Below are 27,932 nucleotides of genomic sequence, written 5' to 3'. Positions count from 1 at the left end.
GCATGCAAACACACACACACACACACACACATAAACACACAAACACAGGCATGCATACGCACATGCACACACACAGACACACAGACACACACTCTTATAAACAAAAGCAAACTCAGATATGCACACACTCATTTACATGCACATGAGTTGCAGAAGTAGGAGATGGAGACTAATTGACAAGTGTGATTTATTTTTGCGAAGAGAATATGCAGGACTGAGAGGCGGTCATATTTTGTACTCTGTGGGTATTAGCTACAGAGGACCTGACACTTCAAATGCTGTCATATCACGTCACATTTAAAATTAAACTGTGTTGAGCAGACGTGAACGGCAGGCTGAACAAATCTGCAACAGGAGGTTGCTATGTTAACTCCAGCTGCAAAGTCAGCCATCTTCACCAGCTAACGGGATAATCCAGTTACTATACAACAACAGTATGACAGTTACAGGAAGATAATCGCTCAGATTTTCATTATTAGGCCACTTGAAAATAGGCTATGGCTAGGCTAATCACTGGAGGTATTTTAATATTATGTTTGTTTTGCTAATGGTTAGGCAAGGCCTCCCTGAGGTTTTGATCATCCTAATAATCTTTGAAATGTCAATTGTAAACACTAAGTTGAAATGCGTTGAAACTGACATGCCACCAGAACAGACGTTTTATCGGCTTTGAGGTATAATAAAGTCCCTAGTCTTGTAAATTCACATTATGTAACATCCATAACGTCACATCCATAACGCACCATTAAAGGTTTTAAAAGTAAGAAAGGGGCACAATTTGGTCATCACACTTTACATTGATATAAATCAGCTTTGCACAGACACTATGGACATTGTCGCATCAACACTGTATGTGTAGCATAAACTTTCCTATAAAACGTTATGGATGTGACATGGCCATGGAACTTGCTGACTTAAAAGAGTTGTGCTCTTAAAGGCAAGCTGAGCATAGACATAGACATTACCATTCCCTTGTCAATCTGGAATTTGTCAAATGACACAATTTGTTTGAACCTTGGGTCCATTTATCCACTTTTTTCAAATATGTATAATATTACCATGTGAAAAATGTTGTTTCTGTATGGTTGCACACCATATTTATGATGTAAAAAAGAGTGTCATTCTCCATCAAATTCAATCAGATCAGTTACAAACAATAAAATATAGACCTAACTGAAGATTTTAACAACAGTTCTATTTGCGTAGTTCTATTTTCCGTGGTAAGGATGACCTTTGCATGGAATTGCCCAGCTTTGTAACTGTTCTTGAACTGTGTGTAGCAGTGATCCAGTGTGTTGTCACCACGTGTAGGGAAGTGAATGTGTTGAATAAATTCAGGCATGGACCGGTTCAGATGTACTTGATTGAAATCACCGGCCACAATAAGCGCAGCTTCAGGGTGCGTGTGTTGTTGTCTATTTAACACTTCTTGCAATTCTGAAACCGCAGCATCTGATGCAAGTCAAATTTGTAGTTTATTATGTCTCATTCCATTAAACTACAGATCCGCTACCCGATCTGGCAAACTTACATAGTGCGGTTATAGCCGATGGAGGGCTGCGAAGCGAATGCAGAATTGCCGTTCACCCTGTTACGAGTTGATGAACGACTGAAACGATTTTGGAAACATTATTTTAAGGTACAAAAAACTCTTTGATGTTGCTTTAAATGTAAAGATGATTTTAAAGATGCCACCAAAGTGTAGCACTGTAGCTGCCTGGCTGCTCTAACTGTAATTTTTTCCGTACTAACAGTACTGGGCACCTTGAGATCTGTGTGAAAAATGTATTTTCCTTTAAAGATCATAATCGTAATACATATTATATCAGGATGATAATTTCAATCACAAATTAAGTGTTGGCTATAGTTGGTGCTAACCATGTCCTTGAGCTATTGCACAGAAAAGAGGCAATTATAGATAGTTTATGAGGCCCTCACAGCAAGTACTCATTGACTGCTTTGAGAGTGTTTTTACGGTAAATTATGTTTTTATGTGAATGGCAATTTAAACTTTTCTCGGAAATATACTGAATGTGGTGTCTTTACTCACGATTTAGAGATTTGACTGCACAGTGCTGTTTCTGTCCATCTGGGTCAAGCAGGGTCCCGTGGAAAACACAGCCAAAGTGACCTGAGTTAACAGAAATGAACCCATCAAACAGAGTTCCAGTGTGTTCATTGTTAAGGGCTTACAAAACAATATGGAATCCCCAAGACTATCTTAAAATGTGTTGGTTCTGAACAAGAACACCATTGAAATACATTTTTTCCTCTTTCTCTCTCTTCCTTTTTTTCAGTCCATCTGTCAACTATGTTCCAGTGCTTTGTGAAAGAAACAATAATGTTATAAACATTAAACACTAAGATATTATCATTAGTTGCAATTGTTTCTGTATCTGTGTCCATACATATTAAGTAATTTTTGAAAGCTCGCTCTTCCATTAGAGATATTATTCACATAATTTATTCACTAAAATACTAAATATGAATTTATAAAACTTGACATTTGATAGTAAATTGCCAATTTAAGTTCAGAACAAGAGGGGAAAAAACACCAACTGCAAAGGAATTCATTTAATGCTTATGTATGTTTTCTTAATGAAGGATGCATCAATACAAAGTTAATGTATCCCTTTGCAGTGCTGAGGCTGGTGTGTCACACATACATATATACACACATATATATATATATATGTGTGTGTGTGTGTTTTCTTTCTTATGTTGTTTTGCTGTCACTTCAAAATAATCAAGCATAGTATAATCTCCCAGCTGCCCTCAGACACACATCCTCCCAGATGGCCATGGAGTCAGATTTCCAGAGCGGAGCTCCAAGACAGTTCAACAATGAGCTGGGAATTTAACACTGGAACAAATCATCCTACACCACACAAATCGTACTTTCCATCACTCCCTAGAGACAGAAAAAGGAGATTTTGTCCAGAGGGCCTTGCAAGTTTAGTGTGGCAGGGTGCTCTTTTTGAAAAGCCTTGCCTGGAGTGAGGCAGACAAAGTGGGGGAAAGCTTTGTTCAGGTTTTGATGTACCTCAGCTGGATACGAATTTGATATACATATATGAGTTCACACCCCCACTTTTGCAATACAATGAAATGTCTTGATCAGTTGGCAGTTTAATAATATCCATTAAGTTATTTCAGTGTACCATACAGTTATATCACTTTACCCATACTTGGTGATCATCTGTGACAGTCACCTTTTCATACTTGCATTATGCTGCCACACACACTGATTCCAAATTGACACCCTTACATACAGTAGTCTTTAGAATATGAGTGCACTGATTGCCTTAAACATGTGAAAAAATACAATGAGATTAAGCATTATTTATGGGAATACATTTAGTTAATTCAGTAAATGAGAATAGTCACACCTCTCCCAATAATCTCATGGACGTGTAACAGGAGGTCCTCCCTGGCAATGACAACATGCTGGACCTCTTTCAGCAACTCTGGGTTCAGGCTGGCCAGATCTATGGGAGCACTGGTTGGCAGCAAAGGGGAGGCCAAATCTCCTTCACCTCCCAACAATATGGGAGAAAGGTCCACATGCATTGGAGAGTATGGGGGCGGCCGACATGACTCTGCCTGTGTCATGGTCACACTCTGGTCTACAAACAAAGAAGTTAGAGGTCAATTACTGGCAAACTAACACAAGACACTGACAAAGATCATCAAACAAAGTCTGATGTCTGCTCCGGCCGCTGCTTCAAAGGAAAAGGGAAACCCTAAACCAAACCAAGCAGAAAGGCTGAAATGATCCCCTCTGAGTAGCATAAAGGGACACCAAGATAGAGCAGAGAAACATGCATGAAACAGACACAAAAGAGGGACTTGAAATAGCTGAATGTAAAACATACCCTCAAGCAAAGTAGTTCTATAGTCCACAGATTCGTGGGACACCATTTCATTAGTGGGGCTGACACTCCTTGCATTGGCCAACATGTCCAAATGAGGAATGTGTGCCCGGCCATCGTACCAAACCATAGCCTTGCTTAAATCTACAACCAGAGAGAGAGGGACAGACAGATGCTTAAGAGGACAGGCCACCACAGCAGAGTTGGACTACTTCACCATCAGCCCAACACAATAGAAACACTGAAAATGTGTAACAAACTGATGAAACAGAAGTCATTTAAGCCATACTACTTCATTTCTAGGCATGTGCATCTGTGCAGGCCCTTTCTTGAAAGGAATACTGGCATAGATTTTTCACTTGCCCCAAATGCAGTAGATCATCCAAATATTACAGTCAACAGGTTTTAGTTAATTTTGTTGAGTTAAGTTGTTTTATACATAGTTAAAGGTATCCAATGTTGAGTTAAGTTGTTTTATACATAGTTAAAGGTATCCAATATATTTTGCTACATGGCTACAGCTGCAGAGTATTTGTATTTTATTGTCGTACATACCACTCATGGCTGCCACCCTGGACACGGTACATGTGGATTTGTTTACAAAGATAATCTCCAAAGAGCCATGTCGACTGACAATTGCCGCAAAGCAATTCATGATTCCCCGGGTTGGGAGAGCAAGTTGCAAGGCTGGTTCTCTGTAGCTGGCTAGGCCAGGGCTGCAGATTGCGGGCAATGCTCTCTATTACTAGTTAGTTTGGGTAAAAAACTGCATAGGATGCCTTTAAGTGGATCTTTATCATCCTCTCTACCATTATGTTACAGGAAAATCAAGTGAAGTTTATCTTATTCCTTACTTGATGCAGTTTGGGTTTGTAATTTCAAAATCTAATTTTCTCTGGAGCTGAGCGCTCCTATTATCTATTTTCACTATGTCAACGTCAATACCAAAATACCTTTAACATTTTTGGATAAAATAGTTGATTAAGCATTTGAGGTAGGCAGAAAATCTTTGAAAAAATATGAATTATTCTTGCTGGAATACAAAATGACTATCTGTCGATAAACCCAACAAAAAACAGGGTTTATCTACAGTAAAAAGGGTTAGTAAACCAATCAGTCCAGGCAAGTATATTAAATGCCAGTAATGGAATGAAGCTACCATATCAAACCTGCCGCACAGCTCAAATCATCCAAAGCATAAATCATATTATGTATAACCATAATCATTAATCATAGTCATTAATCATAAGCACAAAATAACTTGAGACTTTATCTTTTCTCTAACAAATATAATAATCTCTAGAGAGAAAGATACATTTTGAGCAATACAAAAAAATGTAGAAGTTGTCTGTGTGCCAGTCTGTTTGTCTGTCTGGCTACTAATACATTGGGTACATATCTTCAATCATTTTCATACACCGGTTCACAGATTTACGTTCACCTTTTTTTATTTCGTTTTACCTTCAATATGCTTTCTCCTTTTGACCCAGATGAATATGGCAAACAACAACAGTAGGAATAGGGTGACACAGATGACACCGGTGGTCAGGCTGGTGTAATCCTGCTCATGAGCCAGCATTACACGGCCCAGGCTCACTGAGGAATTGGCCTGCCTCCACTATACAGCCAGAAAAAAACATACAGTTTGAAAGTGATACTGTCTAATGGAAAAGGGCAACAGACAAAAATAAACAAATTTGAACGAAAATTGTGTTGCATAAGCTTTTGCATAAGTCTCTCACAGGTGTGTGTGTGTGTGTGTGTGTATGTTTGGGTGTGTGTGCTTGAGTGAGATGCATAACTTCACCTTAACCTCCAACTCCTCACTTGCAGCTTGAAACTCTGTGGGAACAATACACTCCAGAGTGTCCCCTACCAGAGCAACAGATTCACAAGTCCTATTGGACACCATCAAGACCCCGCCCTTCACCGCTTCTATGTCCATTTGGGGTACCTGCAAAGTAAGCAGAGAATGATCATCTGTATGAAAGTCTACACTATCTGCCCAATGAACATAATGTGGTGTCTCAAAAGTGATAGTGGCCCCTGACAATCATACACTTCAAAGGCAATAAGTGTGGCATTTAGGTAAGGGATAAGTAATGTATTCAAATATATATAATTAATGGATAAATAAAGGTTGAATAAATGAAAGAAAAAGTTGTTTATCATGGTTTTTTTAGTTACCATTCATTCAAGTTTTCGGAGCATTGATATGAAATCGTGACTACACTTTTTTATCTACTTCATAGGTGTCAGTCAGAAAATAGTACTTCTCTCCGGGGTATAACTAAAATAGTGTTATCTTTCTGTATACTACAATAAGACATCTAAGCCATGTTTGTTTCCTACGCAATGGTGCAATGTCTTAGTCAAAGATTGAACTTTAGATTTTTAGACTTTTAGCCTGTTTCCTTCCAAGCAAAAGTTCAGGTAGAAATAAAGAAATCTCTCTGCCACATTCATTTGCATTTTCATGGCAAGTACATATATGGAGGGATGCATAAATCAATGACAAAGATCTTGGCTAAACACCAGATAATTTGCTGCCCCTGGACACAATCCTAATAACATATAATGCAGGCTTCTTTTTCCAGTGGCGATTCTAGACATTTTTAACAAGGGTGGCCCTAGTGGGGCACTGATTAATTCAAGGGTGGCATGAGGCAAAACATCCAGATAAATAGAAACAGGTTCAAGATGTTAAATTAGCACAAATACATTAGGAAAACCATGCACCAAACACCATACTCATCAATTGAAGGGCAAAGACCATACTCTCACATACAATGTCTTTGTTTTTGAATAAAATGCAAATACAAATAAACAAACATATTAAATCTAAGTTGTCTATTAATGGGTTATGATGTGCAAATACAAATAAACAAACATATTAAATCTAAGTTGTCTATTAAAGGTGCCATGTGTAATGTCTGCCAAAAAAATCAATTCATACTCCACATTCCATAAAAGATGGAGCAGTATACCTCCAGAAAGTCTAGCCTAGAGTAACAACCGAGACACGTGTATTGCAGTTTGGCTGGCGGTTATGTTGCCCGCATATCGCCTCCCATGGCCGAAACTGGTATTATGACACCTGTCGGGCTGTGGCTAGTAATTTAGCATGCTAATTCAGGTTGATACTGTATCTCTGCAGCACTATACCTTGTCATTTTTTTAATGACACCATCGCCCTTATTTCTTCTCATTCTTTTGATGCGTGTAGCTCATTTTTTGGATATTTTTACCTCAATTCTTACACATGGCACCTTTAATGCTAATGGGTTATGCTGTGCTAAAACAAATTCGATCATGGGGACATTAAATTATATTTTATTCTATTCTATGGCTATCTATGGCCATCTATTTCTGTAGCTGTTAAAATAATTTGACCTGCTTTTTTTGTCTGAGCTGGCAAAGACAAAGTCATCCAAAATCAACAAACACCTCTCAACTAAATGCTTAAAATACTTTTGTATGAAACATGAATGAAATAAACACCAATTAAAGACTAACCTTAATCTAAACATAATGTTACATTCATACAGACCCTAAGGCTCAATCCCATTTGTGATTCTTCCCCTTCCCCTTCTCCTTCCCCTAGCCTACCCCTTGTCCCTCGAAACAGAGTGACAATACATCGGGGTGAGAATATTCCCCTTGGATATAGGACACCTGCCTATAGGGGACAGCTGGGACGATCAAAATACTTTTTAATTAAACATTATTTACAAAGAGACCATACCGAAAGTTAATATTTTGTCACTAGCAATAACTTACATCTGTCTTTTGTCAAATACAGTTGCACTTTCAGCTCTGAACAAAACCGTTCAGAATATATTTAAGCAAAAGTGGAATGTGCGCAATGTTTCATTTATCCCTCCTGGTCGGGACGAATAAAACAGGCATGGGGGACAAAATAAACATACAGTTTAGCCTAAGCTACGTAAACTTCCCAAAATTTAAATATTTCACAACAAATCCTTGACTGGTTGAATGGTCACCAGAATTCATAGGCACTGGCAGATGCGATAGGTAAATAGATATCTTTGCCTGTTAGCAAAAGCCGTAGCCTGTAGGCCTAAACTCACATGCTAAAAACAATAAGTCATGTATAATGGCAAGCGTGTTTGCCACTTTCCGACGTCTGTCTGACACTTCAAACTAGCACTGCAGGTGCATCATGAAAGGTCCCGCCATAGACCGTCATAATGGCCAACCATAGACTAGGATTTTGGGGTGGCACCTGGGGTGGCCAGTCAAATTTTAAGGGTAGCCTGTGCCACCCCGAGCCACCCCTCTGGCTCTGCCCCTGTCTTTTTCCTATACAAGATTTGATCATGCAAGGTTTCCTCCAAAATCTCTAACACAGCAGGGCACACATTTAAGAGTTGTAGTCTCCTCATGACACACCGACCTAAAATCCTGTTAAGGGTCAGGGCATAGGCTACTCTTGAGCTCTAAAGCTCTGAAAGAGAGGTGAGAGGAAAAGTTGCAAATGCAGTTACATGTAATCTTATCTAAAAAGAGTTATCTTGTCTAACCATGCTATCTTTGAAGGATATGTGGGGAAAATACCTCTACTAACAAAACACAAGGTTTAACCCAATTCCTTTATTTTGAGGAAAGCTTTGCAATTGGGAAGTTGAACATGTACAGTAGGGATAATGGACATGGTGTTCAGGCATCTTAAGTTAATGGATTTGAGGTGGTAATGCCACCCTGAAGTGCAACACAATGGAATCTACAGTACCCCTTGACATTAATAGTCAACACCATTTAGCACTAAGATGAGATTCAGTTAGTCATAAAATGACTAAAAGGGTTACCTACCCGTTACATAGTGCAATATCTTGAATATTCTTGAATTTCCCCTTGAGGATCAATAAAGTATCTATCTATCACTCTTTCTGGGTGTGCACTGGCAATGTCAGAGACTTAATTTTCCGTATTAGTCAGTGTAGCATCAGAATGAGTTTGAAGCCGTTATTGTACTGCATTGTGTTCCTTTAACTTCTGATACCTGAACGCTGTGGAGTGTGCTGGCTGAGAGTCTTCCATGGGATATAGTCAATTTCCAGCCTTTCATTGTTAAAACTGTTGTATTGTAGAACTACTTCTTTCCGACACACATCAATGCATTTCTCAACTTACAGGACAAACTGTCCTTACTAGTTCTAAATTGATGGTTGCTACAGGCAAAGCCTAGTTGTTAGTTCCATCTCTCTCATCAGTCACGTGCCACAATGTTGCTACGCTCTGAACATCTGTCAGATCGCTAATTTGTAACTTTGAGTTGCAAGTGGTGATGTTGCCTGTGATGTCTTTTAGGAAAATAAAACATAAATATGGCATGTATACAGTTTACATATTCTTGAAGCTGAACTTGTAGTAAATACAAAGACATTAAATCATTTTAACATGGGAGCCACTGTGGTGTAAAAATGTCTGAATCCCAAAAGAGCCTGAATCTGGCCCTCAACTCCAGAGGGTTCCCAGCCTGCTTTTCGGCTTTCTCTCGCTCTATTGCATTAAGGAGCAATAAAGGGACTCGCATTCCCTGCCTGACAGTCTCAGCTTTTCAGATTTGACACACACTCCTGCACCTGTTCCTGAGTAATAGGGGCCACCTGAGGCTGCTGCCGTTTTACTACAGCCATGCAGCAGATAAGTCTCAGTGTCCACTGATTTCTTCTGCCTACTACCATTTCTTCACAGAAATAAAAATATCTGTTCTACATGCAGACCATCTAAAAATGCATATCTTAAATGCTATGCTGCAGTAGTGTGGTAACATTATCTAACATCACTGTGCAATCAAGAGTGGTCGGGGGAAGGGTAGTGGCAGGAGTGGGCCTAGGGGTTACAAGGGGATTAGCAGCCTGGACTAGACTTACATGGGAAAGAGCACACATGGATCTCCCACAACAGCTGCTCTACACCATCACACTGGACTAGAGCAAACCCTCCCGTATTTACTTGCTTAAAAGTGTTTTCTTAGTCCACAAAAGACATCAAACTGCAGTCTTACATCATTACACCACAAACCATATCCTCCTTTAAATAAGAAAATTAGATGTTACAATGTGTGAGCATAGTGCACAATGAACTCTCAATGTTTGTGGAGGAACACATAGCCTATCTACTTAGAGGAGAATTCTGGAGATTTTTCACATACTGTAGTTCTCTGTTTCTCAAGGTCACAGAGTAAAGAGAAAATCGGTGCTACCTAGCTTGAGTTACTGCAGCCAACAGCTAAAGTAGCCAGGCAGCTACAGTGCTACACTCTGGGGGCATGATTTTAAAGATGTCAGAGTATAGCAATGTAGCTGCCTGGCTATTCTAGATGTTGGCTTCGGCAACTCGAGCTAGGTAGCACTGATTTTTTTCGTTTTAATTCGTATTGACAGTACTTCGTGACCTCGAGAAATGGAAATCAGAGTTTTTCTTTAAGGCTCTGTATTGTTTCCATAGTGAGTGATATGAATGTCAGAACACCTCGTGTGAAATGTGTGTTTTGGCAATCGGAGGGACAGACTTGAACAGGGGAATAACTCACCTTGATCTCTAAGATGCTCTTGTCTCCTTTGATAGTGATTGTTGGCTGCTGAAACTCAGAAAAATCGGGGTCTTCCACATACAGAAGGTCATACTGGTCAGTATAGAATCCATCAAGTTTAAAGGCCACCTTTGTGATGACTGGTGTGCGAATGTCCAGCTCTTTTAGAGAAGGGGTAGTGCACTGAATGCAAGGTCTATCCTTTCCCATCTGACAGAACATCTGACAAAAACATAATGGAAAAAATAAGGTCAAACAGGTTTTGCTAAGAAATGCTAAGTGATTTTACATAAAGCCAGGCAACTAAATAGACACCGTTGAATTGTTGTTGCCTTCGAAGTCAATATGCGCAGGCGAGTGCAGAATGTGTGCATTTAGCAAAATAATATTTGTCTCCACAATTACAGTTCCAGCACAAAATAACTATAGAAGTTAATGTTAATGGACCATTTCAGCCATCATTCTTGCTGAAGTATGCTATGGTGTTATAACATTAAATGATCCATCAACACAATACAATGGTCTGTTGGCTAGCAATTTATAGAATGTATTCTGGTTAACAATTGTAAAGTTTAGTTTTTTAACCTATTTGGTTACACTTTACTTGACAGTATCGACATAAGAGTGATATGACACTGTTATTAAGTGACATTCGGTTTTTGTCATAACAAGTTAGGGTTAGGATTAGGGTTAGAGTTAGGGTTTGGGTTCATGTGTCATGACAGTGTCATATGTTCATGACAGTGTCATGTCACTCTTATGTCGATAATGTCAAGTAAAGAGTTACCCATATTTGCATATTTGGGGGACATGTCCCCCTCAAAGTACAATACAATCACAGCCTTGGTTCAGGGTCTTAGGGGATAAAATATGTATACCGGTAATCCAAATAACATGGATTAGTCATTGAAGGCAAGAATAGTAGTTTGTAATATGAAAAGTATTGGTAACGCACACCAACTGATTATCAGGGAGGTGCTAGCCACTGGCAATACGTTCAAATGATAAAAAGGTGCCGCACACTCTGACTCCATATGACAAGTCTTTACTTACTGTAACAACGTTTTGGCCTATAAGGCCTTCATCAGATTCATCAGAAGAAAAGTTTGTGAAACAATACTAAATGTAGAGTGTCAACATTTATAGGATAATATATACCCACAGGATAATATATACCCATGTCCTAATAAGTTTAGATTCTATCTACAAGCAGCAATTATCAGGGTCCAGCAGTTATTGAATATGTCAGTTGCAGTGCCCTCCATAGATGAACTTTGAACTTTTCCATAATAAAATACTTGCACTGTCAAGTAATTTACTATGTATCCACAAAATGTTGTAGTGGGGAGCTGTGGCAAAAGAGGCTGCAGCGTCCACACTACATTTGTGTCCAAGAAGGACCCAGGTTTGAACTCAACCCGCAGTCATTTTGAGATCCCTCCAGTTTCCACCTGTCACTCTTCACTGTCCTATCTGAATAAAGGCAAAAAGCCCAAAAATACATTTAAAAAAGAATGTTGCTATCAAACCTTCTTGTCACAAGATATTGATCACTGAAGTGCTAGATTATAGCCCCTAGGGTTGAAACTCTTGTTGGCCTTTCAGTAGGTTTCCGCACTGTGAAACACCTTGCACATTTCGTCCTAGCAAATTTGGGGGAAACAGCAATTTGGCTGTAGTGTGAATTATTAATGGTATTTAACAGCAGAATAGTCTGGCTACGGTGTTGACTACTGTATATCATATTCCCTTACTGCTCTCGTCTCATACTGTTTCATATTGTTATTATATTTTGTTTCATATTGTTATTATATTTTCCTCTTGCTACATACTTCCAAACATGGATGGTAAAGTATTGAATACAGACTTTATAATATACCTAAACAAGCTTTTTACATTCAGATTTGATCTTTAGGATGCCATATAATGTAATGACTGTCATAACTTTCATACTCCACACAAATTGTCCCACAGGAAGCACTGTTTTTCAGCTGGGTTTTCTCAAGGCCTCTTCCTGTATTTTCTCATGCATCATTGCCACAAAAGGCTTGCTCTTGCCTATGCTTCCATTGTGAGCCTTAAGACAATGTGTATTGTTGATGTTTCTATACAAATAAAGTTAATTGAAAATAAAAACATTCAGAATCTTTCCACATTTCAGACCCAGCTGCCCACATCTGGCAGTATCAGAAGTATTAACTGTCAAGAAGACATTTGTGTACAGTGGGAAATGAAAACTGCTGTTCAAAGATGGACTTTCCCAGCGAGATGTTATTCAGTCATTAGCAGAGTTTACATGCTATTACTTTTCAATCATTGTTTGCCTTTTAGAGAGCAGCTCCAGAACAGCCAATCACAGTTTTTGAAATCAGATAATATCTTTCTCAATTTATGGCAAAGGATTTTTATGGACACCTTCATGGGTATTTTCTTAATAATAATAATAATAACTAGAAATGTATTTCCTGAGAGAAATATCACTGCTTACACAGCGACAAATGTCCACCGTGTAGTTTCAGACAAAACATAATGTAATGTCCACTGAGTGACTTACACAAAATCTAATGTTACTTTCCTGTTTTACAACAAGGTGTGACTTCCTTGGCTTATAAAATTACAACAACCATCATGAGAAGTGAGAACGGCATTAAAGACACGCACCATGACTTATAATGCTGGGCTTATTTCAGGGGATATGACGGATTACAAAGCAGCATCTTTACGCAGAGCTATTAAAGATGCTAAGCGGCGCTATAGAGACAAAGTTGAAGCTGATTTCTTGGAGGGTGATCCAGCACGAGTGTGGAAAGGACTCCGAACCATCAATGGCTTTGAAAGAAAGTCCCTTCCTATGATGAATGTGAGTAAAGCCCTCCCTGATGAACTTAATGCTTTTTATGCTCGCTTTGACATGAAAAACACAGACTATCTTGCACTAGCTGCAGCATGTGAAGCAAATGAGGATGCACCTTTCTGTGTCTCTGAGGTCGATGTGAGCAATGCCTTTAGGAGGGTTAATTGTAGAAAAGCTGCTGGACCGGATGGAATTTCTAACAGGGTTTTGAAATCCTGCGCTGCTCAGTTAGCTCCTGTGTTCACTTATATCTTTAACACATCATTGGCTCAAGAGACAGTTCCTACTTGCCTCAAGCAGTCTGTTATTGTTCCAGTACCGAAAAACAAAAGTCCATCATGTCTGAATGACTACCGCCCAGTAGCCCTGACGTCTACAGTGATGAAGTGTTTTGAGAAGCTTGTGAAAAACATTATCTGCTCATCCCTCCCTGCCTCCTTCGACCCCCTCCAATTTGCTTACAGAGCCAACAGGTCTACAGAGGATGCCATCTCAAACCTCATGCACACCACCTTAACTCACCTGGAGGAGGGGAATGGGAATTATGTGAAGATGCTGTTCATTGACTTTAGTTCAGCATTCAACACGATAGTACCTCTCACCTTGGTCACAAAGATGAAGGCCTTAGGACTGAACACCACCCTGTGTCACTGAATATTTGACTTCCTCACTAACCGTTCACAAGGCAGAACAGCAGCAGAACTACAGTTACACCCCACTAATGATCAGTGGGCAACCTGTAGAGAGAGTCACAAGTTTTAAATACCTTGGTGTCCACATTACTGAAGACTTAACATGGACTGTTAACACTCAATATGTTCTGAAGAAGTCCAGACAACGACTCTACTTCCTTCGTCAGCTAAGGAAATTCAAAGTTTCTACATCCATCATGAAGGCCTTCTACACTTCAGCAGTTGAGAGTGTTCTAACTGGTAGCACCATCACCTGGTATGGGAACTCCACAGTTAGAGATTGTAGTACTCTGCAGAGAGTAGTGCACTCAGCTGAACGTACTATAAGAACTCAACTCCCTGCTCTACAAGATATCTATTCCAGAAGAGTACTCCTAAGAGCCCAAAAGATTCTGAAGGACTCTTCTCATCCTAACAATGGATTATTCCTACCGCTGAAATCAAGAAGACGCCTATGTAGTCACAAAGCCAGAACTGAGAGACTCAGGAGAAGTTTTTATCCCCAGGCCATCCGAACTCTGAACTCACACTATACTGACTTTGCACACATTCACTCCTCAGCACTCTCAAACATTTCCCAACTCTGAATTCACACTATACTGACTTTGCACTCATTCACTCCTCAGCAATCATGACCCCCCACACACACACACCTACATGACTTTTAGCACTTTTACATCCCTCTCCCTATTATCACTTTTATTTACTTTCTTATTTCATCACACGTCAAAACACACACACACACACACACACACACACACACACACACACACACACACACACACACACACACACACACACACACACACACACACACACACACACACACATCTGACTTTCTCCAACTTTTGCACATCTCCATAGAACTTTTTATTTATTATTTTTGATTTCTCCTCCATCTATCTACCCATGTCCTTGATTGCCTAGCCTTTCTGCCCCCACCCCCACCCCACCCCCATCCCCAACACACACACACACACACTTACATCATCACTGTCATCACCTCACATACATACAGCACACTGCTTGCTACAGTAAGCCTCCTCTACATACTTGCTGCACACTGCCCCCCCCCCCTCCCTACATACCCAGCACATTGTCTTCAGGATCTTCTCCAACACACATCCTCTACATACTTACAGCACACTGCCCTCACCTACCCACACACACACTACACACACACACACACAGTCACTGCTCCACTCCCCTCCCGCCCACACACACATCTTCACTGTCATCACTCACATACATCATACATACAGTACTCTGCTTGCAATAGTAAGTCCCTTCACCATACTTGCAGTACACTGCCCCCCCCCTCTCCCCTACATACACAGCACATTATTTCATCAGGAAGCTTCTCCAACACACATCCCCAACATACTTACAGCACACTGACCCCCCCCCCCCAATACACAGCACATTGTCTCATGAGGAAGCTTCTCCAACACACATATTGCACACTGCCCTCTCCCCACATACACAGCACACTATCCCATCTCCCCTGTCATCCCCCCAACACACACACCAAGACCCCTGGCAGTTGGGTTAGCCACTTGAGCCGTGGATCTGCCCAAGGTTTCTTCCTTGGTAAGGGAGTTTTTCCTTGACCCTGTTGCTCTTGGGTGCTCCTTGTTCGTCCCCCCGCCCAATCCCAATCCTCCCCCACCTTTCTTATGCAGCCCTTGCCACTTAATCTACTAAACCCCTCTTCTACTGCACTTTTTACCCCCCCCATAAATGCACAAATAGGCTGACACCAGACATAATTTCACTGCATTTCTTACTTCCAGTAACTATATGCATGTGACAATAAACTTCCTTGTATCCTTGTATCCTTGTACAGTATGTGCAATTCATGACACAACTCAAACAGGATCAGAACAGTCACTAGCCACTGACTACCATTCATATTTTCTTCCAGAATGGACCATGGCGGGACATTGGCTCTCTATTGAAGTGGCTGTTAGGTTGTTGTAGGGTACTTGAGGTGGTTGCTAGGGTGCAGTGTCAGAAAAGAGAGAAAGGAGGCTGTATACAGGGAGTGAAAGTTTAAATAATAATAAAACATTTCTGACATTGCCATGGCAGCAAATGATGTGTGCCCAGCAGTTAAAGAAGGCATGGGACAGTGAATAGTAAACACTAGCGTCAGTCAATGTGATCAAATGTCTGTTAGAGGTGTGCAATAAGCCCAAAGAGGCTGTAGGTTTTAGGGATTTTAGAACAGCTAAGGGGTGTTGTTGGTCATGACACAAAGCAAAGTCCCTAATACCTCACTTAGCTGTTCTGAAGCAATTGTATCCTTGCAGGGCTTTATGCTTTTCTAACACCGTTATCTTATATACTTCACACAGTTAATACTCGAAATATAAGCGCAATAAGTCATTGATTTCTTATTCTGTCAAACATGGCAGTTCTTTGGCAATATTTGGCAAATGTTTATCAAATAACAAACAGTTGCAGCAGTTGATTTTTGTTTGGCACATACTAATGGAATGCGTCGCCAATTTAATTATTTTACAATGATTTGAGTGAGGTTCAGCATATCTTTATTTAGGACAGGAACATTTTGTTTTAGAGTAAGTGTGTAAAACTATGTTAGATGAGTATAACAGAAGTTCTGTTCTATGTTGTTCTTTATTGTGTTACATTTGGATAAGATGCACTTGATTTTTCCTTTTTGTGTCATGTCATTTCATGAGATGTGTATGGTTGTTGAAGGCCTATTTCAATGAAGTTTAACTTAAAGCAATTGTGTAATGTTTTCCTATTAACCTAATTCAGGAATAACCAAATCAATAAGGGATAAGGGATGGCATAGTATTCGGGTATCAGAACTTGCATGCACGTTTGAAGTGGTAATGCTGGTAAAATGCAGCCTGGCTACCGCCACCACTTCTCAATGAGACGTGGTCTGGGAACCAAACGTTAATTTTCTCGTATTTGAAAAAAATGCCCAGATCCGTTTATTGGGTGCCACGGATGTCTATCAAATGCGTCTGTGCATGCATGGTCTCCAGGCTGCCTTAGCAGCGTGAAAATCGCGCGCAAGGCAGCATGGGAACACCCAGGCTAGGTAAAATGGTAGTAAAGTGTTAATGGTTACACCTTGAAGTGCATTAACTTCTGATACCAGAATGCTTTGGAGTTCATTATCCCGCTGGCAGTATACCACTGTTGTCACACTTGTATGCTATTTCCTTGCAAATGCATATTTCAGTCTTACTCAAAACTACTCTGATTAACATAATTTTGGTCCCAAAAGGAAGTTTACACTTGTTATCTTCCAAAATTAGGATGTTTTTAGACCAGTTTTCAACAACCTGAACTCACCTCTTTAATGACTTTCCCTTCATGAGAGAGAACCATCAGGGGCTGCTGAGCAGAGTGGAGATAGACCCCGTACACTGACACAGTACTACCTCCGCTGTATGGGAACACATTAAGGGAGGATATTGTTAATTGATGTTTCACACGTTTCATATCATTCTTTTCTCCCACTACAGGTAATACAATAATTTCATTGTTTAGCCAAAAATAAATACTGATTTTCGACTTACTTCCAGTACATGCCCATACATCTATATACATATATACATGCATACATATATACATGCATATATGCTCGAATCTTTTTGCTGCATCATTCTGTTTTTTTATACTAACAATTAATGATTAAGTAAATTCTATATGAGCACATTATATATATATATAATATATATATATATATATATATATATATATATATATATATATATATATATATATTATAAACAATATATATAACATTACATTATGTTTTGTCTGAAACTACACGGTGGACATTTGTAAGCAGTGATATTTCTCTCAGGAAATACATTTCTAGTTATTATTACAGTGCATGAAAATGCACTGTACTGTTCTTCCTAGGCAACAACTTTTTCTTATTATTATTATTCCGCTTACCACTTTTTCCGTACGCAATTTCTCTTGAACAGTTTAACTTAGAAACTTCCTTCAAACTTTGTAACGTAGGTCTTCAAACGGATCAGGTTGCTATGTCTTTTCAACTTTGTAACTTTTATACTTTTTAAACTATTAAAGAAAAACTTTTTAAAAATCCCCATAGACTTAACATTGCCGATTGTGACATCATAATACGGCCATTAAGCAATTAGAATCCTATGCCAGGTGTTCAGGCCACCTGCAGCCTCAGGCTTTAAGCATACAATCTGGGTCAATTAAGACTACACATCCTATTCAACTGTTTCCTCTGCCCAAAACTGTTTCAAAATAAAAGTCCCCACTACAATAATTCACTGTTAAAAAATGTAACCCTTTAAACTACTGAACTTTTTAACTGTTCAGCCATTGTAACTGTCACTTGTCATCAACTATAACTCCAACCCACTGTAGCTAGTTAGCATTGTTAGCATAGTTAACATGTTAGCATTGTTATTTTTTTAGCAAAACTGCTAGAAAACATTAGCTAAGTTAGCTAATTAGCATGGTTAACATAGTTAGCATGTTAGCATTGCTAGCATAGTTAGCATTTTTAGCAAAACTGCTAGAAAACATTAGCTAAGTTAGCTAAGTAGCATGGCTAACATAGTTAGCATATTAGCATAGTTAGCAGTTTTAGCAAAACTGCTAGAAAAAATTAGCTAAGTTAGCTAAGTAACATGGTTAGCATGTTAGCATCCATCTATGAAACTAGCTGTCTATCAACAACTTTTAAACTATCTACATTCAACTTTTAAACGGTCTACTTTTAAACTATCAACTTTTATTACAGTTTTTTCTGATTGCTTAAGCACATTTTTTGTAACTATATACTTTTTTTGCAAAACTCTACACACAAATGGCAAAACCTCTCACCCAATCAGCAAAACATTGTAGTTCTCTTGCAAAAGCTAACACACCTTGCTTAACTCTTCACACCTTCGTAAAAATGGTGTTTTCGTATCTAACAGTAAACACAAGCCATCACAATAGTAAGCACACAATGTGCCAACAACACACTGATGGTATGAATAAAAAACACATCTGGCTTTTGCTTTCTCTGTGCACAAGGTAGACTATGTCAGTTTGAGGTCATACTTTTGTCATAGTTCTGTAAACATACAGGGATCCCAACTTCAAGTACTAGTGTTTATTTACACACATCAAAACAAACACATGTGTGTTTTTCCAAGTCAAAACACAAAATAGCATTTCACTGAGACAAAACAAATCAGTCTACATCGGGTCGTCTCTCTCAAAATTCTGTCTACATCACATGCAATGTCCTAGTCCAAGGCACCGGGAAAAATATATTCTGGAATGACGTATCCAGGCCTGACATGACAATATCCCCACATGTAGACTGTTTTTTTGTCTGTTTTTTTCTCTTCTCACTCTTCCTGCTCACTTCATCGTACCCATTGTACATTACCTGTGGCTTATTTATAGTGCTTAGGCTGATTGCAAAGTGAACTAATTATCTAAAACAGTTTTCACATGAGAAAGTGTGCCAGAGAGTTGGCAAAATAGTGTAAATAATAGCCATTGTGCCTACAGTTGTGCAAAGTGTGTGTTACAAAATTGCAAACTGAGTGCAAAGCAGTGTTTGTGCTATTAGTTTTGCGAACTCAGTGAGTGGTTTTGCCATTTGTGTGTAAAGTTTTGCAAAAAAAGCCATAGTTACAAAAAATGTGTTTAAGCATTCAGAAAAAACTGTAAGCTATGCAACCACCATGTCTATCCTAGCATCACCGTAGTAACCATCTCTGTATTATCTATTTTACAGTTTTTTTTGAATGCTTAAACACATTTTTTGTAACTATGGCTTTTTTTGCAAAACTCTACACACAAATGGCAAAACCACTCACTGAGTTCGCAAAACTAAAAGCACAAACACTGCTTTGCACTCAGTTTGCAATTTTGTAACACACACTTTGCACAACTGTAGGCACAATGGCTATTATTTACACTATTTTGCCAACTCTCTGGCACACTTTCTCATGTGAAAACTGTTTTAGATAATTAGTTCACTTTGCAATCAGCCTAAGCACTATAAATAAGCCACAGGTAATGTACAATGGGTACGATGGAGTGAGCAGGAAGAGTGAGAAGAGAAAAAAACAGACAAAAAAACAGTCTACATGTGGGGATATTGTCATGTCAGGCCTGGATACGTCATTCCAGAATATATTTTTCCCGGTGCCTTGGACTAGGACATTGCATGTGATGTAGACAGAATTTTGAGAGAGACGACCCGATGTAGACTGATTTGTTTTGTCTCAGTGAAATGCTATTTTGTGTTTTGACTTGGAAAAACACACTTGTGTTTGTTTTGATGTGTGTAAATAAACACTAATACTTGAAGTTGGGATCCCTGTATGTTTACAGAACTATGACAAAAGTATGACCTCAAACTGACATAGTCTACCTTGTGCACAGAGAAAGCAAAAGCCAGATGTGTTTTTTATTCATACCATCAGTGTGTTGTTGGCACATTGTGTGCTTACTATTGTGATGGCTTGTGTTTACTGTTAGATACGAAAACACCATTTTTACAAAGGTGTGAAGAGTTAAGCAAGGTGTGTTAGCTTTTGCAAGAGAACTACAATGTTTTGCTGATTGGGTGAGAGGTTTTGCCATTTGTGTGTAGAGTTTTGCAAAAAAAGCCATAGTTACAAAAAATGTGCTTAAGCAATCAGAAAAAACTGTAACTATACATTATATTTTACATCACAACTTTTGCATTTTCATGCACTGGTAATTCCTTGGAATTGCGTTTCTTTATTATTAAGATATATATATATATATCTCTCTTCACTATATTAATTCCCATAAAAGTGGACAAATGAAAACACAGTTATTGTCCTTGTGTCCTCTACCATTTTATAGCATTCTTCAGGAGAACTGGGAAAGAAAGTCAACAAATGTTCCTTGTATTAAATAAACTCACCATCTTCTCTTATTTATTTTTTAAATGTTTTGAAATATCCTACAAAAGACAATAAATAATATGCGTATAAAGTGCACAGCTGGAAGGCAGGTAGAAATACCACACTCCTAGTGACCCACCTGACAAATGAGCTCTTTGGCTGGATGTTTGTAATAAAGGGATCTTCATTGTATGTGAAGCTTTTTGATGCCTTAAGTGACACTTCATCAATCGTAAGTGTGACTGGTTGAGAAGAAGGCGAGACCTGAGGTGCAGTCTTGCATATAAGTGTACTCGCCGACACACTACGGGCAGACAAATAAAAAAAGGGTTTTAAAAAGCTTTTGGTATTTTGAACCAGGGATTTCGTATTAGTTGCAGCAAGTTGGGCCAAACATGACATCAAAACACTTAATGTGTAGAAAATAGACACAGAGTACCTCAATAATAAATATCTGGGGGATGAATATATTAAAATGAATGATGAATGATGTATGATGTAGTGAAGGAGATGAGGTGGGTTAAGTGAGACAAAACAGTAACAATTAATAATTGACTAGGAATTGATCTGGGAGAGGAAGCTAAATCCTGAACCTTAAACTGAAACTGAAAGAGTGGAAACAGCAAGGCTTTGAATCCTGTACTTAACACAAACTATGCCCCTGAGAACAAATTAAAAAGTAGTACCATAAGAGAAAGAGTAAAATAATAAAGAGTTAAATAATCAAGTTTAAAATACATAATTGACAGTCCTAAAACACATAACACAATAAACACAATAATTAAAAGTCGTAAAACAGCCTATGTTAGAACTGGATTCAGTGTGAGCATTTAAAAAAAAAATATATATATATATATTATTTGGAATTTTGCTCCAGAGCTGAATTGCATTAAAGCTAAACACTGCTTCACCTTGTTAGGTTTTAACAGCAAATATTTCTCCTGATATCTGAGTGGACTGAACGGTGTATATTGTTGGAGCATGTCTGATAAGTACTTTGATCCAAACCCATTTAGTGATTTGTAAACAAACTTCAGTTTCCTTTTTAAGCTGAAGAATGTTTTGAGACATCCAGTGGTTGATTTGGTCAATTCATTGAAATAGAAAGTCTAGGGGACAATAGTCACAACATATTAGGGCCAAGTAGATTTTGGTGTCATCAGCATAACTATGGTACAAAATGTGATTGTTCTTAACCAAGCAGGAGTGTATAGAGGTTAAATAAACGTGGCTCCAACATTGATCCTTAGTGGGGGTGGAGGGGTCCTAGAGAACCATGTCCTGCATGGCTGCACTAAAGGAGGCTAACTGTTTGGACTGCCCGTCTACTACCTCCATAAAATCTGATGACAGAGCTTCTCTCCTCTGCAGCTCATCTGCTAACCCTTAGGATGTCCTACAGGTTGGCAATTTTCTTTACCACTCTATGGAGTAGGATCTCAGAGGGTGAGGTTGACATGGTTGAAACTCCATGCATAATTGTGCAATTGAAACTCTCCTAAATGCGCATCTCATCGGTTATTGGTTGGAACACTTTATTTTGCCTTTGAGTGGTTGCCAACATTTGTTGGTAGCAGTGGTTTTTGTGTACAGATCTCGGAGCCAAGGCTGCCTACAGAGACACGCTTTTTTGACGGCCTGCTTATGGGGCAGGCAGCTAGCGGATCGTTAGGAAAGATATGATGAATGTGATCATTTATGTTTTGGCCTTTTTTGGGCCTGAAATCGAAGTTGAAAAAAGTTACATTTCTCAGAAAAAAACTCTACGTCAAATGCTTTTTTGACAGCTGACCAATCCAAAACTGAGAAGTGAGACTTTTATTTCCCATAACAATCAGCAACACTGGAGTGAAGATGGTATCGGTTGAGAAACTTATTACGATCAATTCAGAGCACAGAGAGCAATATGATATGACAGTTTGCGTGTCCCAAACATTTCTGGTCAGTGTGTGTGTGTTTATGGCAGTACAACTTCGGCTGCTTTCTGAAATCAATACTGTCAGCGTACTGAAAAAAAGGCCCTGGTCAACTTTTCTACTCAAAAAAAGACAGGATGAACACAGGATAAATATAGTTATCCTATATTTATATAAATATAGTTATCCTGTGTTCACACACAGGAATTGTGGACACAGGATAACTATATTTGTTTCATTGTGCAATTTTATGCAGACTTCTGTAAATTTCATAATTTCAAACAATTAATTCCCACAATAAACTTTTCCAAAGATTACTTACTTCTTAATCTCACAGGTTGTATTCCCAACATTGACCATTGTCTCAGTCCCGCAGTCTAAGAAGGAGCCATGAATGGAGAGTAATGTTCCACCTGACTTGGGACCAAATTCTGGAAAGATCTTCTTGATAGCAGGGTTCTAATGCAGATATAAATAATATTTGAATGTATATTTAAGTATCAGGCATACAAAAATAGAAATATGTAAGATTACACAATTTTTGTTTTGGATATTTCAGTGTATGTGCTGGAAAATGGACTCCGTTATCAAGTTTCACAGATTCTAGGTCTGATGTAATTAAAGTACTCTTCATGAATGAATAAGCTTACCACATACAAGGGTCCCAATTTTTCTCCAGTCTCTTTGCCACTGTGTACTTCCACAATGTGATTTGAGTGGTTTGCATTCACATGATCCGGAGCACAAACCAACCTTAACATAAAGAGCTCATCAGCATAGTGAACAATAAACAAAATACTGCTTGTGGCCTATCAGGATAAACAAGTTGTTAACTGTAGTAAATACAATAATGACCACACTGCTCCACACATAGTGCACATAAGCAATTATCATGGGGGAAATGTACCCCCCCCTTCTTCACAATAGACTGGTTGTAAATGAAAGAGTCCTGAGACAGAGAAGTTCAGTTAAATCTGGAATCTGGCAAAGTCATGTGAAATTGGAAGAGCTAAACAGAATGGAAATTTGCCATCTGATTGCCAATTAATGTAGAATCAGTCTTACCGGTGGCTATTTCCCTCTAGTAGCTTGCAAGTTGTTCCAGCTACTGTGATACGAATCAGCTTTGGGTCAAATCGCTCACGCTTGGTGAACCCAAAGTTTCTCCCACAGATGGTGACTTTTGTATCTCCACCAATTGGAATAGTGGATGGGGATATCTAAAAATGTTTCAAAACAACCCCAAATAGCCAAACAATGATCATTATTGTTGTAGTTGTTATTGTTGTAAATAGTAATGCATTATGCTTCAAAGACAAACATCAAATAATCAAGATTGAGTACCATGCTAATAACAGGAGGACATGAGTCTTGAATCCAGTGTGAATCTGCACACTGCAAGGACCTAGTGCAGCGGTTCTGGCACCAGTGACAGCCCATGAAGGAATAGGCCATCAGACACGCACTGCAAGTCATCATCTGTTCACAGCCAGGTCCAATAAATGGAATCTTTGTAATCTGAAAGAAAACTGTTCTTTAGAAACCTAATAATAACGTAAGGTCAACATACACATGCATAAGAAACAGTTGATTACCGGTCAATGCAATTCAGTAGAACAAAATGTCTCTTTGGATAAATAACTTTGGACAGATGTCTTTGAATAAATAGCAGCAACATGTATACTTAAGCAATAAGCCCCAAGAGGCTGTGGTTTACTGTGATTTGAGAATACCTCAGGAGAGCTCTTAGGCACGACGCAAAGCTGAGTTGTTCTACAATCACTGTAAACCATTCGTTCACATTTCTTATTTCATTTGTCACACTCAACAAAATGGCTGCCAATGGCCAACTAAAATTCAGCCAAAAGCCAAATCATGCTTGTGCCAATATCTTGTGATGTGAAATTCCTTGGAGCCACAATTAGCCTAAAATATTCACTACCTCAAGACATGCATAAGTCAATCTTGTTCACAGAATGTTCACAGAATTTGACATATCAAATCACTCTCTGGATGCATCTGGATGCAATCTGTGATGTTACAGTACATGTTACATTGGCCGTTTATAGTCACTCCTTACACTCCCTCAGTTAACCACAGACAAATGAAGAGCTCTTTTCCCAAACGCTAAATAACATGACTTAATCATGTCCAATTTAATTCAAAAATGGATTTATAGCATTTTACACACACACACACACACACACACACACACACACACACACACACACACACACACACACACACACACACACACACACACTGTGGTCCCACACACAGAAAAACACATACATACATACACACATATACTGTACACACACAGGCACACAAACACATACTGTAAACACACATGGGCTCACAGACTAACACACACATCCACATAAACACACACAGGAACACATATACACACACAAGCTTTTTAGACTGATACTTAGAAGCCCTCTAGTGCTAATTCTGAGTGCCGCACGAGTGAGTTGTGAAAAATAAGGTTAAAGCACAAGGTTAGATTCACCGCTAGTGAGGGGGCGTGTTGATGATATTTCTTTAATGTGTCTGTGCGGCATGAAACTGAAAGCACTGAAGTGTAAGGGACAACAGGACAACTAGTCTCAACGTGGCTCCAGTGGGTTTCGCCGATGACGTGTAGGCGTAGTTTGGCGTATTAATGCAGATTCCACCAGACATAAAACCAACCCAAAAGTACACCAACTCATACAAAAATTACGCATCCTCTGCTGTCCTGTTGTCCACTGTTGCTTGTCAGTCTTCTGTCCTGTACTGTTGTACTTTATATATTTATATATATATACCTGTCTGCAAGATAAGTTTCCCTTTGGGATAATAAAGTTTACTGAACTAAACTGAACTGTCGGCAGATTACTTGCCCAATCAGTGACGAGGGGGGATAACAAAATCGAAACTTACTGTGGTAAACGGTAGTAGCAACGGCTGCAAACATCAAAAATATGTGAACATTTATTAACGGCAAAGGTAGGCACACATACATTGTTTCCTGATTGCCGATGCTGTTTATTGTCAGTTTGTAAAGTTTAGGCGAAGTAGGAAGTAATGTTAGGAATCTAATCAATGTGATTGGTTAGGCTGGACCAATGATTTCAAGTTAACGCAATGTCTACGCCAGTCACCATGCTTGTAAACAATTGCTTGTAAATGATTCCCAATCGCTAGTGACCAGACTCTATTCACTCATGAATGAGTTTGGTTTTCCAAGCTATAAGATAGGGCCCATAACGTAAATATAATGCTACATATATTTTATTGACAAACTTCAGTGAAATTTTAGAGGAGGCTGAGCCCCCATACAATGCTGTGCAAAGTCTTGGGATACCCATTGATTTGTTATTTTTATAATGACCACATGTGTATTTCTCATTCTCTTTATCAGAACACAAGAAGATACAGGGAATATAATAAACCCAAAAATGTGTGTTAATTCTGGTTCTAGTTTCAGTCTTAGGACACCATTATATTTGTTGTTTTTGCAGTGTTATAATGACCAATTTCACAAGAGGAAGCTGTTGACTGAGCCGGCTGGTTCTGGTTCTGGCTCTGAGTGTTATAAAAGAGAAGGCAACGATGACAATTTCATGTATTAGATCAACAATCTGAAGTTTCGTCAACATCATATGTGAGTGCATTTTTGGAAAACAACATATCACGTAATGTATCACTTATAGATATATTTGCTCCTGAAAAGTATGCAATACATTTTGAACCATGTTTTTGTTTAAAATACATCTGTAAGGATTTTAATGGGTGGAAAATTCAAACAAAAGATGTATAAATATGTATATTGTTTAGTCTGAACATAAATCAAACCATAACATAAATGCAGAACAATCAAAAATGTTAAGAGCCATTTACCTTGTTTCCTGTGATTAATAATAATGAACCATCCAACTGCTTTTGAGACAGAAGAGCCACTCTTGGAGAGACAGGGTGCATATCTAAGCGGAAATCAACATGTGGCATGGCATCTTTTGTTCGGGAAACCACTCTCTGCACACACAGACAGCCAAAGAAAATGCATCTTACAATCTAAACATAATCATTGACCATTGTCTCAACAGATTTTTCCAAATAATGTTTTGTGTAGAACTGATAATTTGTCATTCCTATTTCCTAAGGAGAATCCCTGAACTCTGCTACATTTGTATTTCTTCAACCATGTACAAATCTTGAAATACATGTACATTATATACAGTACATGTACACTATTTGAAAATAAAAGAAAAACATTACCCCAGAAAAGACCAACTCAAGCATAGATGCCCACAATCACTGAGCAGTGTAATCCTACTATTTGAGCTCTATCAACAAGTCTTTCAAAGGCAACCGTGACTGCTCTAAGAAGGCAGGGCAAACGAGAAGACAAAAGACACTGCTGCAGGCCTGAAAACACACAAAGACTATCTGGCATGTTGGGAGGTGTTGGGCCACTGGCCATATTCACACACCTGGACTGACATTCATCATCTGTCACGGCACTGCAATTATAGCCATAGGAGCCATTGAGGTACAAAAGCATATTCCTGACAATGTGTCTAGAATTTCTTCAGTTACCCCAACATTTTTTAATAAAGCCAACTGGCCTAATCAGCCTTCAGCCCTCATGCAACATTTTAATAAACACTTTCATGACTTTTACTTTCAATACATGAACACACGTTTGTATTCTTGATTATTCTCAAGTCATGCTTTCCTGATTTCTATTAGCTTCCATGAGTACAATACAGGGAACTACTGTTTGAACTACTGTTTGATTAAGTACATTGTCGGAAAGCTAGCTTCTGTTCGGAAACATAATTTCTGTGGCAACTGTGAATTTTAGATTACACTGAATATTAAAATAATAATTTACTAGGATTTGTGACAGTTTGTAGCAATCTCATTGTCATTATATACAAACATATATTGACACATCATTCCTATTTCTGTCTGCATATTCTGTGTTTTTAACGGATCTTGAGTGGGGCCCACTCTAGCCTTTAAGTTGTGACAGCTGACCCAAAGCTGGATTCTTCCTGGGCATTTACACAAAGACAATGGGGAGGGAAAGTGCATAAAAAACCCAGCAACAGCTGCGACTGTTCCAAGAAAATTT

At 38.8% G+C, this 27,932-nt stretch overlaps 1 protein-coding gene across 4 annotated transcripts in view; it reads right to left on the bottom strand.

The window, feature by feature from the left end:
- met (MET proto-oncogene, receptor tyrosine kinase) overlaps positions 1-27,932 on the bottom strand; it is a 71,182-nt gene that overhangs the window by 16,401 nt on the left and 26,849 nt on the right. For 3 of the 4 annotated variants that reach the window (XM_042108712.1, XM_042108714.1, XM_042108715.1), the window contains exons 4-16: positions 26,693-26,827; positions 24,152-24,325; positions 23,873-24,027; positions 23,458-23,560; positions 23,130-23,266; positions 21,031-21,195; positions 17,314-17,407; positions 10,432-10,653; positions 5,680-5,826; positions 5,334-5,490; positions 3,876-4,016; positions 3,390-3,626; positions 2,051-2,131 (exon numbers count right to left, since the gene is read on the bottom strand). In XM_042108712.1, the coding sequence (XP_041964646.1) occupies positions 2,051-2,131; positions 3,390-3,626; positions 3,876-4,016; positions 5,334-5,490; positions 5,680-5,826; positions 10,432-10,653; positions 17,314-17,407; positions 21,031-21,195; positions 23,130-23,266; positions 23,458-23,560; positions 23,873-24,027; positions 24,152-24,325; positions 26,693-26,827 (1,948 nt within the window). The remainder of the gene's footprint in view (positions 1-2,050; positions 2,132-3,389; positions 3,627-3,875; positions 4,017-5,333; positions 5,491-5,679; positions 5,827-10,431; positions 10,654-17,313; positions 17,408-21,030; positions 21,196-23,129; positions 23,267-23,457; positions 23,561-23,872; positions 24,028-24,151; positions 24,326-26,692; positions 26,828-27,932) is intronic. The other variant, XM_042108716.1, reaches the window with a different exon arrangement.

Source organism: Alosa sapidissima, chromosome 11 (assembly GCF_018492685.1).
Source record: "Alosa sapidissima isolate fAloSap1 chromosome 11, fAloSap1.pri, whole genome shotgun sequence".
Classification (NCBI taxonomy): domain Eukaryota; kingdom Metazoa; phylum Chordata; class Actinopteri; order Clupeiformes; family Clupeidae; genus Alosa; species Alosa sapidissima.
This window is presented reverse-complemented; position numbering and strand designations above follow the sequence as displayed.